Below are 16818 nucleotides of genomic sequence, written 5' to 3' on the forward strand. Positions count from 1 at the left end.
CTTTCGGCACGCACGGATGCGTGGATCTTGCGACAAAACTTGCGAAAATCGACTCTGAAACTGTGCCGAAATCAAGTGAAGACGAAAAGAAGCCTTTTGATAACCAATCGCCAAGCTCCGCGTATGAATAGAAACAAACATGTTTCTCGATGCGGAAACGATGCGAATGTGGCTAAATCAAGATCTAGAGTGGCGAGCTTCGGATGAAGGTATGTAAGGTCCACGAAGCTCTTGCGGCTACGAGTCAACCCCACCAGTTTTCAGTGTGGTCAACTTGGCCCATGTCTTCCTTTGAAGTGCGCGTTGATCGTTGACTATCTTCCAAAGCTCTTCGTTCTCCTTTCGAAGCTCCTCGTCTCCACTTGAAGAGGAAGAAGTCAACGAAGCGGCTGAAAAGCTGGCGATTGCCTTCTCGAGCAGGTCAGCTGGGAAGCCATCGGCAACCATGGCCAGACTTGGGGCACCAATTGAGCCTTGCAGTTTACTTGTGAAAATGTAGCTGCCTTCGCCTAACTTTGGCTTGACAATAGTCAGAGGCTTTGTCAACTTCCGAGCAGGAAACGGCGAAGACATCAGTAAATTCGTGACAGGTGCATTGAGATCCGCAATTTCACTCGTGGACACACGCCGGGGAGCATCCCAGCGTATAATTTTTCCCGACGTGTGGCCAGAGAGCAGAGTGGTGCCATCGTAGCTGAGGCCAAGACAGAGAACGGGGCTCGCTTCGCCTGTTGCGGTCCAAGGAGGACTTGCAACCTGTACTGGCGTGCTCTGCAAACTTTTGTCGTAGAGCTGGTTGAGCTTCGAATCTCGGCTTGAGAACTCGATGAGCTGCACCGAACCGTCCTCGAAGCCGATGTACACGGCCCGATCGCACGGATCCAAAGCTAGACAGAGTGGCGTAGATGGAAGAAGAAATGTCCGAAGCAGATCGCCTGATTGATAGTCCCAAACAACGACCGTGTTATCCTTGCTTGCCGAAACGCAGATATCGGTCCCGCTAGCACTGTGGCCCATTATAAGGTTTGTGATGGCGGCTCGATGGTTGGAGAGAGTTCGCAGTGGCTCGGGAGTTTCAGTGGCTGCCATTGACAAGAGACGTGGGACCGACCAAACGTGGATATTCGAGTCTTCGGAGCCGGTGATTAAATGTGATAGGTTTCCCGCAAGACATGAAATCGGCTGCAGGTGTGCAGTGGGTGTGGATACTTGTCTTCCTGTGCAGACCTAGGGATAGTGGTCAGCATAATTTCCTGCCCTTGCATATGTCGAAACCTACCTCCCAGAGGATCGCCCTTCCTTCGGCGGTACCCAACACCAGAACTCCATCACCAAGTAGAGTCAAACTATGGATCCTCTCTGGAAACGAAATTAATGCTTCTTGGTTTCCTTTCTCCCTCGAGTATACGTGGACCACTGCTTTATCTGCTTGTGCCGCGAAGATATGGGTGGATGTGGCGGCTAATCCATTGACTCGAGTCGAACTCTTCTTGAGTGAAGACTTGACGAGGGGGATCGGGTGCAATTCGTGGAAGTAGATGCCAATATCTTTCGCAATGGCAGTATTGGCAGTCTTCGGCTGAGCCAGAATGGACGTGATGAAGCCTTCAGTCAGCATGGCGAAGGCCTGGGTGGACCGCAGTACCACCGGTTGTACGAGCAGGTGGAGTGGAACTGGAGCTGAAGGTGGAGGTAGATGTGGTAATATTGATCGTCGAACAATCGTCGTCCGCAGAGGATTTTCGATACTCGTTAATCTGATTTGGAATCGATCGAGGCGCCGGTACGATTACGTGCGTCAGTGTTGGACCCGGATCTGATGATGGGCAGCGGACGTAAGCCACGACAGGGAGGAATCGGCGAAGATCTGGGGCTGGCGGGAAGTGTTTTGGTCAAGCGGAGTGGAGCGAAGGTGAAGTATTGAGTCGTGATGTCTCGTACCGTAACGACTGTCTTGGTGGGCGGTAGGCACTGCGTTGTATCGTGTCGTATTGCGCCAGGTTCATTTCTCGTTGTGTATAGAATTATTGAAGCTTGAGCTGGTCTTGTCTGGACTGGGCTCGGCTGGATAGCTGGCTGTCACAAAAATATCCAAATCGCGAAAATCCATCCAGATACAGGTCGGGGCTAACCACACGGGGCTAGATAGACAACTCGGGCGCCGGCGTGACATTGTTCCAGCGCAAGCCAGCGCCGATTCCTCGGGCCACAGCTAAAGCACAGCCAAGGCACAGCGGAAGCCACAGCAAGCCATGCGCCATGCGCCATGCTCCTGTGGCCGGTGGCCGGTGGCCCTGAAAAACAAGCTCAGGGATCTGCTCTGCTCAGTGCTCACTACTAAGTACTGTAAATTACCAGTGCCTGTCTGTGCCTGTGCCTGTGCCTGTGCCTGTGCCTGTGCCTGTGCCTGTGCCTGTGCCTGTGCCTGTGCCTGTGCCTGTGCCTGTGCCTGTGCCTGTGCCTGTGCCTGTGCCTGTGCCTGTGCCTGTGCCTGGCGTGCCCGAGCCTGCCCCGAGCTCTTCTCGCCTGCAACGCATTCCGTTCATCTCGCATCGTCAACAAACATTGATCAATTCCTCACCCATTCCCCCTTTTTAACCGACTCGATGCATAAACTTATGATAATCTTTATGCTATGCAATACATACTCAGCTACGATCTTCACGTCTATGCATAGCTTGAAAATGCCTTTCTGCAAATTTATTTCTCACGAGCCATAGTTTTCTGCTTTTCCTGGCCTGGTCCTTGTTGTCCCAATAGAAGCTGAACACCCCCTTGCCTTTGTTTTCTTTTTCTGCCCCGCTCGGCGGCTGGGCGATGAGCAGCACAGCTCGCGAAAAACGACCCATCAGAACGGGATCCAAGCTCGCAGGAGATCACCGACCAGGGGAGTCAAGTTATTGGGAATGTTTCCCAGCCGCAAACAACGCCTCGGCCGTCCTCTTTCTTCTCCTTCAACTTCTGTTGTGTTCCTGTTCAGTAGTAGTCAGTGGTAATAACCCCTCCCCCTTCCTCCCGACAACGCGGAACCAGACCAGCGCGTGGCGCGTGTCACATACCACAAGTCCCAAGCAAGGGCTGCTCAGCTCGCTGTCTAGAGGACCATCCCATGTCATGTTGTGGTCAACTTGGCCGGGGACAACAATGCCCAATGCAGGAAACCATTGATTGTAATCTCGCTGTTGAGCTTTAGTTCTCGTCGTCCCTCTTTGTCACTTTTTATAATGGCCTCTTGCTCAGTTCTCACATTGCCAAGTTCGACCTGATGTTCATCCGATGTAGGAGAAACTTCGTCTCTACAAACTTTTTCACAGTCATCTGCTTGTTGGTGGTCTGATCTTCTAAGACAAGGTATCCTATCGATTCAACGATTGCAACCCTTCGGAATGTTCCCTGACTCGACCCACGAGCCTGCAGGCGCCGCACATAACTTATCATGCCCGTCATGCCTCGTCGACTTTTCAATATGCAGGCCAGCTCACGACTTCCCCACAACGTATGCAGCTCTCGTTGACATGTTCTCCAACGACTGCAGCACAATGACGGACAGAAGCTCAACGTTGTTGAGGCGAGTGAGTTCTAAGCGGTCGGTTCCTAGCATGAAAAGCCTTCTGCCACTGAAGTTGCTTTCCCCGACGCTACCACAACCTCATATATGGCCTTCTGCTAGCCAGGATCAGAGATCAACGTTCGGTGTAATACAACCAACTCAAGAATCGTCCAAAGTTCAAGGCAAAACAAATAATCCTCTCGGCCTACGTCTCTCAGTTTTGCCGCCTCGACAATCGCAACGGGATACGCCGATATACAACGAGCTTGGTTCACCCTTGCCAGAGAGAGCATACTATACGAGCGACGATATATGTAACTGCTCACAACCAGCGTCGAGTTTCAATGACAGATGTGTGTTTCATGATCATACCGCCGCCGATAATGTTGAACCTGAATATGAAGACGATGAGGTGAGACTAATCTCCTCACTCTAGAGATCGATGTTTATTTGAAATAGGTCGCCAGTCAGTCCAACACAATTGATGCAACTAACTTCCGCCGACGATCTTACGATGCGCCTCGAAGTTCAGACCTGTCTTTTCAATGTTCTGGCGAGGATCCAGTGCCCAGTGAGGCAGCCTGGTTGAGCACTCCTTTGCCAGACTCACCGAAATCACGACTGACACGTCGCCGCTCAGGAGTCAGGACACCAGTGGAAAGAAGTGTGAATACCTGGCTCAGCGACACCGCCTCTGAACTCGGCGAGAATGTTGTTGTACGAATTCCATCCCCGAAAGTTTCCTCCAGTGCTAATTATTCTAGGCTTGCGCAACCGCCGTCTCTCCCAGGAAGGCTCAAGTAGTCAACGTAAACCGCTTCTCCGACGAAAGTTATCCACCAAGAGGATCTTCCCTCAATGCTCCATCCTCTGCAACTCTTCCCGTGGAACGTTACAGCTGGGCATCATCAGACGACAGTCCTCCCGACACTCCAACACGCGAATTGGAGTTTGATGACAACCGTTCTGTATGCGATGAGCCTGAGCCGCAATGGATCTTCCCAAGGAGAAGATTGGATCTTGCGATGAACAGTCCACCAATGTCACCAAAGGTTTTCCCAGATCCTCCGCCAGCATCGCGATTCTCATATTCTGCCATGAGTGCAGGTATTGAGGTCGATGAGGATCCAAATCCAGTATCGCGATGGTCGTTTGATTCCACAATGTCAGAGGACAAGTCAACCGTCCACATCATCACAGACCTCGAAGATATGGTGTCTGGCTTCCCCAGGAACATGTTACTCCCCGACACACCCTGCATCTCCGAAATCCGACTTGGACTCAGCAATACCAGTTCGGACCTTCCATCTCCCACCATTTCACACTCATCATCTGAATCCCGCTCCAACGACAGCCACTCCATAGCGAACTTCTCTCGCCCCCGCCGAACAAACAATAACCTGACCTCCTCTCGAAGCACACCCATCGTCCAAAACAACCCCGCCTGGCGATCCTCTTTCATCTCATCCTCATCCACCATCCAACCCGCCACACGCCTCAGCAAACCCGACCTCACACCCCTCTCCCGGATCTTCCCCAACAGCTCAGAATACACGCGCCTAGCCCTCTACGGCCACATCCTCGCACATATATTCCTCACCTCTCTCCCTTCAACTCCCTCACCACAATTAGAGAACAACAACAACAGCAGCAGCAGCAACATCCCCCGCCGCCGCCGCGACACACCGTACTGGACAACCTCCCACGCCGGACACCCCCGCATGTCAGATTCCTACCCTTCATTCGCGCCCACCAGCTTCGCCTCCACATCCTCGAACAACGAATCCAGCACTCTCCAACTCCGGATTCAGACCCTACGATCCAAACTGCGGAAATGTATATTCCGGCTCATGAACAACATGGATTCGAGTATCTGCCAAGCGAACCTAGATGGGAGAGCGGAGTTGATGCTACGTGCTGTGGAGGAGGTTGTGGGCGCGACGGAGAAGCTGGCTTGTTGTGGTAGCTGCTAGCTTGCCTGTCTGCATCACAGTGGACAGGGTTGCGGATACTGTGCGTGTTTGATGTTGCTGAGTAGAGGGGACGAGATGGGAGGGAAGGGGACGGGAGGGGAGGGGAGTGGTGGGGAGCGATTTCACTCATTCACCCATTCATTCATTTATTCATTCATTTTATCTATCTGTTCTTTTATCGCTACTGCTTCTGCAACTGCAGCCTGCTGCATACTTGAGCCGCGCCGCGCAGCACAGAAAGTCTGCTTAGGGATATATACCAGGAGTTCTTCTGACATTTTTTTTTTTCTTTCTTCTTCTCAATTTCTCCCCTTTCTCTGACTTGAGATTGGCTTTGGTGGCAATTTTGATATTTTTTGTTTGTTCCAAGTGCATATTTAGCGAACATTTATTTGGCTTAGTTATTTAGGATACGATACCTAGGGAGGGAGGCATCTAATTGACTAATGTTTTATCTGTGTGCGATTGAATTGACTTTTCACTCATTTTTTTTTTTAGTCCGCTGGCCTTCGTTTCCTCTCCCCTCACCCAATCCCCAAGTGGGTGTGTGTTGTTGAATTTGTGTCCACTTGCGACACTTCCCGCCCTGCGACTCATCAAATCCAGAGCCGCTCCAAAGCCGCTTCTCCATCTCTCAGTACTACAACTTCAATCCGCTCTCCACTTTTCCGTTTGCGTCGTCACGAACGAAAAAGACTGTGGATCATCCAACTGGCATTCATTAGTTTTTACTGCACGATGCCACATGCAGTAAATATCCACTAGTCTCCGATCCTCCGAAAAGTACCTGCACGCGGCTCGAGGGGACACTTGGCATCCAACACCACATTCCATTCCAAACCATATCCAAATCCACAATCAATTCCAATTCCAACTCCTCCACAATCCATTCAAAAGACACAAACACACACACACACACACACACACTCCCATCTCAGTTTATTTGAAGTGTTTAAAGGGTATTATATCTCATTAAATTGTCTGGCCAAAAACAACTAGCTCTGGCGATATGATGATACAATACACACAAAAAAGTTGAGGTGGTCCAAAAACAGTCCATCCATCCCCACATTCCCCGTTCATTCCCCAACAAAACTCAAAATATTTAAAACAAGAAAATTCTTTTTTAATTCCACTTCATCTCCTCCTATGGTGTTTCGTACATGTACCAATCAACTAACTCGTCGACAAATAGACAGTGAGTAAGGTAAGCAGGCAAAGTCCTCAAAATTTAGAACTTGGACTTCTTGACGCGCTGCTTGGTGCAGACCTCGACTTCCTCGGTGTCGTCCTCGTTGGCGTTGGCCTCCTCGTCGACGTTTGCGTCAGCTTCATCAGCGTTGGCGTTGTCGTTGTTGTTGTTGTTGTTGTTGTTGTTGTTGTTGTTGCTGTTGTTACCGGCGTTGGCCTCCTCGTCAACGTTGGCATCAGCATCATCAGCGTTGGCATCATCAGCGTTGGCATCATCAGCGTTGGCATTGGCATTATCACCACCAGCATCAGCAGCCGGCGCAGCAGCAACATCACCAGACCCAGCCTGAGCATCAAAGCTCAAGAAAGTCGATGGTTGACCCGCAGCAGCCGCATCGAGGGCAATGTTGTTATTCAGCTTCTTGGTCTCCTCTGCGAGCTTGGCGGAGGTGTCTTTGCCCTGGGCGGCTTGAGCTTGGAGTTGGAGGACGGTGGCCTCGAGCTTGAGGACCTTGTTCTTTATCTTGCCGTTCTGTTGGAGGAGGGATTAGTATCTACTCTGTTTGGGAGATTTGTGGAAATGGGGAAGTGATATACCTGGAGAGCAACCTTCTCGTCACCAGTTGCTGCCTCGATAGCGACGTTGAATGCCTCAGTCTCGGCATCGTTAGCGATATCGTTGACATCTCCCAGGAAAGCAATGTCTGCTGGGTCGACGTTGGCGAAGTCGGAGGTGTCGATGGGGAGCTTGGCGAGAACCTCGTTGAGAGCATCACCTGCTACACCTCCAGAGACGGAGAGGTCATCGTAGGTTGCGGTGCCGAGGACGGCTGCGCGGGCCTTGAGATTTGGGGTTGGGGCGGCGACGGAGAGGGATGCGAGAGCAACGGTGAGGAGGGCTGAGTATTGCATTTTCAAGGATTGTTAATTGGTCGAAAAGAACAAGGTATGAATTTCGAAAGGATAGGAGTAACAACAGCGCAGCCGTGTAGAAAAACTTGAAGAAGTGGAATAAAATGAATGGACAGCGCAGCTGTTGTTTGAAAGGGAGGAAGATGGAATGAAGGAAGTGGACTGCAAAGAATGGATGAAGAAGGAATAGACAAGAGAGAAGACTCCTCTGATATATATACTGACCTTGACTCCACAGACGGCAGAGGCATCAACTCATCTCATCTTGGTACGATGCCAAGTACCTCTCTCCCACACCATCCCCTTTCAAGCCCGCTGTCAACAGACCACGCCTCCCATGGATGATCCAGCGGCTCCCTCCGCTTTAAAACACCCGCCAAGAAACAACCCCGATTTCACTTTCCGTCATCTTGCGCGCAAGTCCCGTGCTTCTCACAAGTTAGGACGAGTATCCGCTCAAGCCATGCCACTGATTCGCTAGGCTGTCCTTTTTTCGCGGTTTCGCTTCGGCAGGACAACTCCTTAACAGGACTGTTTGTATGATCTGCGCGTACTGTTCGTCGGATGTGCCGAAGCGAAACGTCGAAACCGCTAAGCGAGCCGAACGCATGAACTAACAACACATTCTAAAACAAGCGCCAAGCACATCAAGTGAGCATCTTGGCGCTTATCCCTTTGATTTTCCAATTCTTACCTGGTTTAAAAGCATCGACTGAGCGCCAACATATTCCATCTCCAAGATTCAGTTGCAGCCTCATCGCTTGGCGTGTCAACGTCCTGCTTTGAGCCTCTTCATCCCGTCTCATGGAAGTGTTGCGATTCGTGGGAGATTGATGATCCAGGGACATGAAATGGAAGCTACTCCACTTTAACCAACTTCGTATCAATTCTGGAGCCGAAGACGATCCTGGACGAGAAGTTCTGTGTCTCCTGGAAATTGAACTCCAAACATCTGCCAAGATCATCCGCTTTCGAATTCGGGTACGCGTCCCTTCTCTTCCCTCCCTTAAGCACTCGGACTGCGATTGCCTCTTCGATGTTGAACAGCTTAACCCAATTAGGTCTTTCTCCAGTGTCTCCACAGCGGAAATACGAAAGGGTATCGTGAGTCGTGTCCACGGTAAGGCTCGTGCGTACAATTGCGATCTGGACACAAGCACCTCCGAAATTAAACCCAAGGCGCCATCGGATGCTTAAAGATACGGTTAATTGATTAAAAAGCTACAGGATATTGCGGCTGTTGAGCCCTGTGTATAGTAATTAGAAAGCAGGATGAGACATTCGAGCCCCCGTGGAGAATGTCTTCCAATGGCCGTCCCTCCGTAGATCAGGAATCCGAATTCTCGGATTCTCAACAGGTTTCTCAGCTGTCTCAGAGATCAGATGAAACTGCCGCTTTTACACGTGCAGGGGATGGGATGGATATATTTCGAGATTTCGTGCTCGTTGTGAGGACAGGGACATGGGGAAAAGCAGATGGGTCTCGAATATCGACTTGGCGGTATTGGCAAAGGGCTTCAGTGCGCTGAGATCCACAAATATTCACATCTGGCCATCTCCGAAACTCTGCTGATTTTTGATTTCTCGCATTTTCGTTTGGCCAACAACTTCTGAAGTATGAAGTCACAATCAAATTTGGTTGAAGATATTTTTTCACCCTCTACTTGTTCAAACGCCGCTTTTCTCATCTAATGTGAGGTGACGATTTCGACTCGGACCCCTAACTCAGGAAAGGTGAAGGTGCCAGTTCAAAGGTGGATGTGAAGGTAAAACCGAGAAATCGAATTGATATCTGTCGAAGCTGAGCTTTCTCGGGGTAGAGACCAATCTCTTCCAAGCTTGTCAACTCTAGACCCTACGATTTTTCAACGCAATGAGTACTGTCATCAGGATCTTGAGGGCAGTCGATTTACATTTCCTGCTTTCCCCTTCTCTCTCGCAGATCGTCCCAAAGTTTCCTGATTCTAGCGATTACTTCCAGTCCCCCGGGCCCTGGCCTTTTCCACCTTTTACTTGGAGCCCCGAGAATCGTCTAAGCATTCACCATTCAATCAACTTGGAAAGCTGTCACAGGATCCAAATGAGGTGAATGAAACCGCCGTACTTACGAACAATCAAACTCTCTGGCTCTTGTCCGCCCGCACACGAGCTCGGGGATGAATTCCTTCTGGCACTTCAGTGTACTGGAGGAAGCTTGGAGATATTCTGGCAGGAAGCTATACAGTGAAGATGAGATAGTGTGGCATGGGGGGCTCGAAGGTGACAATGAGTGTCCGTCAAGGGACCTCAAGCTTGGCCGAGGATTTAGGAAAATGCTCGAACATAATGACATAGTAGTAATTGAGGCACAACACCATGATAGGGGCCGTGAGGAGATTTTAGAGTGTACGCTGCTCATGTCAGAAGGAGAGGAGTTCGGTAATACATACTCATGGACCAGCTCTATTATCTTGGTAACCTAGATCTTCTTTGGGCTTGGAATTCGATTCACCATTTACTTTAAGGCTCCTGCAACCTAATCAAGAGCAAAGAAAGGCTAAAAACAAGGCTCTTCTACTTATAATAAATCAAAAGCGCAAGACGACATGACTTTTTAATATCTTCACAATATTTTGTGCTTTCTCAAGGAGCTCTGAAGTCCTGCGAGTTCAAGGTTGGGCATATCGGTGAACGGACAGGGATTGTACGACCACGTAACCTACCTTCACCTTTGAGTTCGCTTCCCACTGTTGACTTTTCCATCCTAGGTAAATTTAGCGAGCGAAGCCCGTTTTTCTTAGGTCGCCTCACCAGGGAGGAAACTATTCAACCATTTGATGTCCAGCGACGCGATGTTTCTAGCTCCCCGAGATATAGAAATAACTATCTGCTTACAGACTCCTTGATATTCCAGTAGGAGATGCTAGAAATTGCCCAACTTGGCTGCTGAGTTTATTGCCATCGAAGAGTCATGTGGACCTGTTGCAGGTCCTCCGGCACCCACTCACGCGCTTATTTAGCCTCTTTTCAGACCAGTCTGCCAGAGTTATCTCTACATAGTGGCACTTGAGGTTCTTATAGTCATTTTCACTACGTTAGTGTGTTGGCATAAATGGGCCTTCCAATTTACGTGATCAGGCATTGGAAAAAGCCCGGGACTTTGGAGCACAGGGCAGCAAAATCCGAGAAGTTCCATTGTCAAGAGAAAGCATTTACCATTGTCTTCAATAGCACGATTCGGGTTCTATCTCCATTTGCATATATCCGCGTCATCTTTGACTGCAGAAGTGCCGTGACCGAGATCCACTCTCCTCACCACCAAGCACATTCCCTGTTTCGCCTGCAGGACATCCTGAAGTCCTCTACTCAGCCTTCACATTCTCCTTGTTCTTCTCCAGCTTCTCACCCTCGCTAGCCTCGTCAACCTCTGCAATCTCCCTCACGCCACTCTCCCCATCCCAAGTCTGCGGACCAGGCTCATCGTCATCATCCCCCTCCCTACCAAAATCCATCCGCACAAACTTCGGATTCTCATACTCCATATCAGCAGCAACCTCTCTAAACCAATCAATAATAACGCGATGAGCCTTCGTCATCATAGTCTCACTATAATACGGCTCGCCAGAGCTGAAGACCGGACAGCCATACGCATGAACGCGCTTGGAGCCTTTCTCATCAGCCATGAACGCACCGACTGGATCCTGGGACTGAACATAAGCGCGACCACGTTTGAGGAGAAAGTCGGCGAAGATGGGATTGGTGATCTCGTGGGCATGGAAGTAGGATGCGATGGTTGCGAAGGCGTCGATTCGCTTTCCCCATTTCTTAAAGTTGGTCTCGTTGTTGAGGAAGAGAGAAACTTGGACTGCGCCGTCGGAGACACCGATAAGGGAGAGTTTAGCATCTGGGTGGGCAAGGTTCTCAACAACTTCGTTGAAGATAGTGTTGACGTGCTCGGTGGTGGTTCTGTTGCCTGGAATGGTGTTTTTCTCCTCATTGAATCGATATGGTGGCTCAACGGCACTCTTCTGGGGAAGAGCAAACCAGGTAGTTTGTGTGACTGCCTTCTGACCCTTACGCCACCATCTCAGCTGTCCCATATTGGCGAGTATGATACCAGGAGAGTCGACATTCTGGGTGGAGAAGACCTGGGATTGGATGTACTTGACGAGACTGACTGCTGAGCCTTGGTTGATTCCTCCTTTGCCGCCGATGATTCTGTGAGCGAAGATACCGAGGTCTTGAGTGTGTTCGTAGAAGAGGATGATGATGTGCTTCTTAGTCTCGAGGTTGGCGGATACGAAGATTGGCAGGTTTGGTTCATCAGCTCCTGCACCAAGGGGAACACGAATCTTTTCGAGGCCGAGGCTGGTGAGGCGGCTGTACACTTCGGTACGGATGGCTTCTAGTGAGACGTGAGCAGGTGTTTCGTAGCAAGGTGAGCGTACTGACCATTCATGGAATCTCGCTGGACGCAATTGAAGCGCTCATTCTTGGTCAGAAAGAACTTGAAGTAAGCCTTCTCATTCTCAATGCTTCGGATCTCATCTTCGTCGTTAATGAAGTATCTAGATCGATTAGAAAGCAGGAGACTTGAAGCAAGATGAAGCTCACCCTAAGCCTTTGAGATCGGTGGGATAGACAGGATCTTTGGGGAGACCTGAATCAAGACGTCGAAACATGGTGGTTGCAGTGGAGGGGTCGGTGAGGAAAGCTCAGAGAAGTGCTCGTGGTGGAATGGAAAAGAGGTCGAGAAGGGAATGGTTGTTGAGGATGAGAGTTTGGTGTTGGTGACGAAGTAAAAGGCAGACAGGACAGGACAGGAGAGGAGAGAAGTGAAGTCAGAGGAGAAGAAACTGAAATTCACTTGCCTGATTGTTTGCTTCGGGAAAGCACGTTACCACGTTACCACTTTACCGATCTCATGCCTTGTATCTGACATTCACTCGGAGCAATTAATGGTTGAACAAACCGAGGAGACAGATATTTTTGTTTCGTCCACGCCTTGTCCCCAATGCTATTCCTGGTATCGGAATATGACTCTGATTTCCCTGGCATAGTATCGTACAGTCTCTAATTGTGTACACCCGCTCATGTTCCTTCTACTTCGGCGGCGGCGAACATATTTGACCACAATCTCATATCCTGTAGGTGTGATATGCATGGGTCTTCTCTTCCTTCGTCAACCTCGACCACATCTCCCCTGCCCAATCCCCCAAATGCCATACATCCTCCCTCTACCAACTAGCCTTCTTCACACCCGGTAATGATCCAGACAGAGCATTGACTCTGAAATTGTACTGCAAGTGACCATTAGCACAACTCCATCGAAACACCACCATCGCACATCCTTCCATTCCTCCAGCAAGCCGCCCAGCAATCAACCTCCCAATCTCCACAGCAAGGGCACTCACTCTCGTCATCTTGAAATCCCTCAACACACCCCTTCCTTTGCCACCCTCTATACAACGATTGCGGATCTGCGTAGCGCGGGTATAGCAATGCATCTGCGACAGCTGCAGCTGTGCTTGCGCGCGGGTTCGAGCAGGAAGTGTAAGATTGCGGATGATGTAGCGGAGAGCTTGTCTAACAGCCACAGAACAGATTAGCAACTTCCCAAGCATACAATTGACCTTGCAGATGTGGTAATAGCTCGCTGACAAGCTCCGCAGAAGAGAGAGTAGCTGTTGCGAAAATGGGATAGGATGAGACAGGAAGAGCGTACCTCTCTGGTTCGTGCTCGGCGAAGACTTTCCGCTTGGTGTGGTCGCGGATGACTTTGATGTTGACGAAGCAGCCCAGGTCGAGCCTCTTCGATCGGAACATAGACATGATGGCGGTGGTGGGTGATACGAAGTCGTTGGAGTCGTGGAGCTGGTACCTTACCTACTTTGCGAAGTTCAAGAATCGAAGATCTTCCACGTGATGATTTACGGTGGCCGAATTGGGCTGGTCTCTCAGCCTTGCATTGCAGCCTCGTCTCTTTTTACAGATCAATTTTTAGTGTCAAATAGGGCTTACATATAATAGTCAACCAACTCTGGAAGCCGTGGAATCCGAACATTCTAGATCTAATCGATATTCACGAATTGCGTCCCATTTCGAACCCGAACACGTGCTTACAACCCACTTCATCCCCATCGATCAAGCTAGGGCAGCCGGTAAAGTCAACAGCCGAACCCGCCAAGTCTGACCACAACAAAATATCTCTTCCCCTTTCCACATGCAAAGCCTTTATATCTTCACTTCACTTGCCCACAGATCACAGTCCTTACCTAGCAAGCATTCAACACATTCCTTTCTCATCATCATGTCGCCCAAAAACCGGTCGCCGACAGAGAAACCGGCTCCAAAGTCCTGGACCAAAACTCTGACCATCACAGCCGTTGTCGTGGCTCTTCTCTCGGCTGTTTACCTTTACTTGGATTCCCATTTGGAATGGTTCTATATCTTTTCTCCTGAACAACTGAAGGATGTTTCTCAGAGGGCAATTGCTGCTCATGGCAATGATACTACTAGCGTGGTGAAGTACATTGTCGATGAGTTGAGTGAGAAATTGCCAGGGGGATATGTCAATTTGGACGAGGAGTGGATCTTCAATAATGCTGGTGGTGCAATGGGCGCCATGTATATCATCCACGCCAGTAAGTTTCCTTCTTCGTCCCTGAAACAAAAGGGAAATTTCCAGTTCTGTACGACGGAGGTCACATGACTGCTGCCCAGCCAGAGAGCAAGGCAAGATGGAATGTTGAGCTGACCGATCTCCAGGTATCACCGAGTACCTCATCATCTTCGGTATGTACCCCACGATATTGCCCCAAAGCTTAAGACAAAACTCACAGTTTCAATAGGAACAGCTATTGGTACAGAAGGCCACACAGGCCGACACACCGCAGACGACTACTTCCACATCTTGGCCGGCACCCAGCTCGCCTATACCCCAGGACCAGGCTCCTACCTCCCAGAAGTCTATCCCCAGGGCAGCGTGCACCATCTCCGCCGGGGGACTGTCAAGCAGTACAAGATGGACGAAGCCTGCTTCGCTCTCGAGTACGCACGTGGCTGGATCCCTCCTATGTTGGGCTTTGGATACGCCGACACGTTTACTAGTACTCTTGACTTCCCGACTTTGTGGAGGACGAGCTATGTCACCGGGCGTGAGATGATCAAGAATCTGCTTATGGGGAAACTGTGATCTTGTGCGAGCTGAGCTGAGCTGAGCTGAGCTGTGTTTGTATGAGGATTGAGTTTTGTTGTGAGGGGTAATGTTGTGGAATGTAGTGGCTTGGTGGGGTGCAGGACGAAGCTGGAGAAGGAGGGCGAAGAGGGGTCGAGGCAGGAGGGGTCGAGTGGGAGGACAATGTACCAGTATCTGTGCCCCTTGCACGCCTTGGCTTGGTATGCAGGAGATCCTGTTTTCAGGACATAATACATCTTGTAATATAGCTGTAGCATTGGCATTATCAGCATAGAACATTCCATGCATCACCCCGCAGCCTTGGACGCAGTCATCGTGTACCATGAAAACAAAAAAATGCCGCAACCCATTCCCTCCCACTGGTTCGCATCCATCCTTCGTACTCCGTACAGCGTATGCTCTCGAGACATCCACTCATCCACACAGCGATCCGGACGCGGCCATGCACACCAACACAATTTACACACAACCCGATCCCTTCCGCCCGGCGATTGGACTGCCTGTACCTAATCAAATCAGGCTAAACGCAATCAATTGACGTACTGGCAAGTACTCGTACAGTACTGGCACCGGGCAAAAGTCGGGACTGCCAAGCGGGCCGCTGTCAATAGCGTGGGGTTACGATATTACGCCGAAACACAGGCGAGCAAGTAAGAGAGTCGGGATCTGGGGAGTGGGATACCAAAGGGCACCTTGGCGCCGAGATAAGCGCTACATATATACGGAAGAGTGTGCTCCCCCGAACCCCAAGAGCTGAAATCTCCCCTCCATTCCTCAACAAAAGTCGCCGTCAGCCTTGTCTCGTTGTTGATGATCCAGAAGATCAATTCCGCATAGCCAGACAGACGCAGAAGTTGTATTTACTTCTGGATAAACAACAGACGAGTCGCTTTCAACCACTCATTATAATAAACCCACATACCCCTGAACGTCTGTCCAGGCATCCCACTTCTCGAAACTCGGATACCCCAACTCAATTCAAACCATTCAACCTCATCAATCATTTCATCCACATATACATTTCAATTCTCAACCATGCCTCTCTTCACCAAGAAAATCACACCCCCACCTATGACGCCCGAAGAGGCCCGCGACGCGAAGGAATTCGAGGCCTACAAACTGCAGCAGCGAACCACTGCCGCCAGGGAAAAATACTGGAATTGCGATAAGTGAGTTTTATCTTTGACTCTGACATGTCCAAAAAACACAATCGTGCTTTACACATATCTCGTAATTCGCCCTGGTTCGGCTGTTGCAAGTGGAGAGATGTTTTGCGATGACAGTCGGAGAATAATAGCTGACGTATTTGCGTAAAGGAATAAATCGCGGGGTGGTCTCGCGAACTGGGGGCCTTGGGAACGCATCTTTTCGGGGTTGAAGAACTGAATTGAATTGAGTCGAGTGGGGAGGGGAATGTACTTGGAAAGTGATTCAAGGAGTTGGTTGGAGAGAAAGATGAAGTGATGAATTGATACCCGGAGGAATTGTTGGATTTGGTCGGTCGCTTTACTCAACTAAAGTGGACAGAGTTGATTGGGAGTCGTTCAGTCGAGGTGAAGACCTTATGTGCAATGGATGGAGGCAATTATTTTGATGCGTTATGATTATTGTTTGGAATTGGTCTGGGGAATTTTGAGATATTATGGGCTTCGAATGCCTTCTCTAGGGGATGATGAGGATATGCAGGCAGGGCCTTTGATGATGGGAATTCGGCTGGGTTCAAGGACAGTCAGAATCATCCCTGACTTCAGTATCTCCTAATCTGGGATCTTTCCGAAGTTCAGCATGATCAGCACGAATGTTCTGTATCTCAGCTCTGGTTGCAAAGATGCACTTCGGGATGTCGGTCTTGCCTGGCTCGGTCAGCCTAATGGAAAGAGGGCGACATTTCTAGGGCTTTTATGGCGTCAAGTTGGAGATGATACCCAATAGATTAATTAATGTACGTTATGATATTTTCCAATGAAAAAGTACCGTTCAGTCGTTGATTCTACTCCACGAAATGTGTCCTGGAT

General features: G+C 49.8%; 8 protein-coding genes across 8 annotated transcripts; 4 read left to right on the plus strand and 4 right to left on the minus strand.

The window, feature by feature from the left end:
• Positions 1-237: 237 nt before the first annotated feature.
• IPI3 (Pre-rRNA-processing protein ipi3) lies at positions 238-1618 on the minus strand (the record flags this gene model as incomplete). Its single annotated transcript, XM_058494554.1, has 2 exons — positions 238-1227; positions 1280-1618. 2 exons carry the CDS (start codon positions 1616-1618, stop codon positions 238-240), a joined length of 1329 nt encoding a protein of 442 aa, XP_058354861.1.
• A 1921-nt stretch (positions 1619-3539) lies between these two features.
• ONS95_001359 (uncharacterized protein) lies at positions 3540-5523 on the plus strand (the record flags this gene model as incomplete). The annotated part of the gene is made up of 3 exons (XM_058494555.1): positions 3540-3962; positions 4010-4267; positions 4315-5523. The coding sequence occupies 3 exons, from the start codon at positions 3540-3542 to the stop codon at positions 5521-5523; spliced, it is 1890 nt and encodes a 629-aa protein (XP_058354862.1).
• Positions 5524-6019: 496 nt separating this feature from the next.
• Positions 6020-7626, minus strand: ONS95_001360 (uncharacterized protein; the record flags this gene model as incomplete). Its single annotated transcript, XM_058494556.1, has 2 exons — positions 6020-7246; positions 7312-7626. The coding sequence occupies 2 exons, from the start codon at positions 7624-7626 to the stop codon at positions 6755-6757; spliced, it is 807 nt and encodes a 268-aa protein (XP_058354863.1). The 3' UTR covers positions 6020-6754.
• Positions 7627-9782: 2156 nt separating this feature from the next.
• ONS95_001361 (uncharacterized protein) lies at positions 9783-10088 on the plus strand (the record flags this gene model as incomplete). The annotated part of the gene is made up of 1 exon (XM_058494557.1): positions 9783-10088. The coding sequence occupies one exon, from the start codon at positions 9783-9785 to the stop codon at positions 10086-10088; it is 306 nt and encodes a 101-aa protein (XP_058354864.1).
• Positions 10089-10967: 879 nt separating this feature from the next.
• Positions 10968-12287, minus strand: ONS95_001362 (uncharacterized protein; the record flags this gene model as incomplete). Its single annotated transcript, XM_058494558.1, has 3 exons — positions 10968-12010; positions 12058-12173; positions 12220-12287. The coding sequence occupies 3 exons, from the start codon at positions 12285-12287 to the stop codon at positions 10968-10970; spliced, it is 1227 nt and encodes a 408-aa protein (XP_058354865.1).
• Positions 12288-12842: 555 nt separating this feature from the next.
• MRP2 (40S ribosomal protein mrp2, mitochondrial) lies at positions 12843-13437 on the minus strand (the record flags this gene model as incomplete). The annotated part of the gene is made up of 3 exons (XM_058494559.1): positions 12843-12905; positions 13020-13191; positions 13331-13437. 3 exons carry the CDS (start codon positions 13435-13437, stop codon positions 12843-12845), a joined length of 342 nt encoding a protein of 113 aa, XP_058354866.1.
• A 478-nt stretch (positions 13438-13915) lies between these two features.
• Positions 13916-14800, plus strand: ERG2 (C-8 sterol isomerase; the record flags this gene model as incomplete). The annotated part of the gene is made up of 3 exons (XM_058494560.1): positions 13916-14249; positions 14374-14400; positions 14457-14800. 3 exons carry the CDS (start codon positions 13916-13918, stop codon positions 14798-14800), a joined length of 705 nt encoding a protein of 234 aa, XP_058354867.1.
• Positions 14801-15553: 753 nt separating this feature from the next.
• On the plus strand, positions 15554-16747 carry ONS95_001365 (uncharacterized protein). Its single transcript, XM_058494561.1, has 2 exons — positions 15554-15972; positions 16120-16747. Exons 1-2 carry the CDS (start codon positions 15839-15841, stop codon positions 16187-16189), a joined length of 204 nt encoding a protein of 67 aa, XP_058354868.1. The 5' UTR covers positions 15554-15838; the 3' UTR covers positions 16190-16747.
• The last annotated feature ends 71 nt before the right edge of the window (positions 16748-16818 follow it).

Source organism: Cadophora gregata (assembly GCF_030347475.1).
Source record: "Cadophora gregata isolate MNR1 chromosome Unknown scaffold_10, whole genome shotgun sequence".
In the NCBI taxonomy this organism is placed as follows: Eukaryota; Fungi; Ascomycota; class Leotiomycetes; order Helotiales; family Ploettnerulaceae; genus Cadophora; species Cadophora gregata.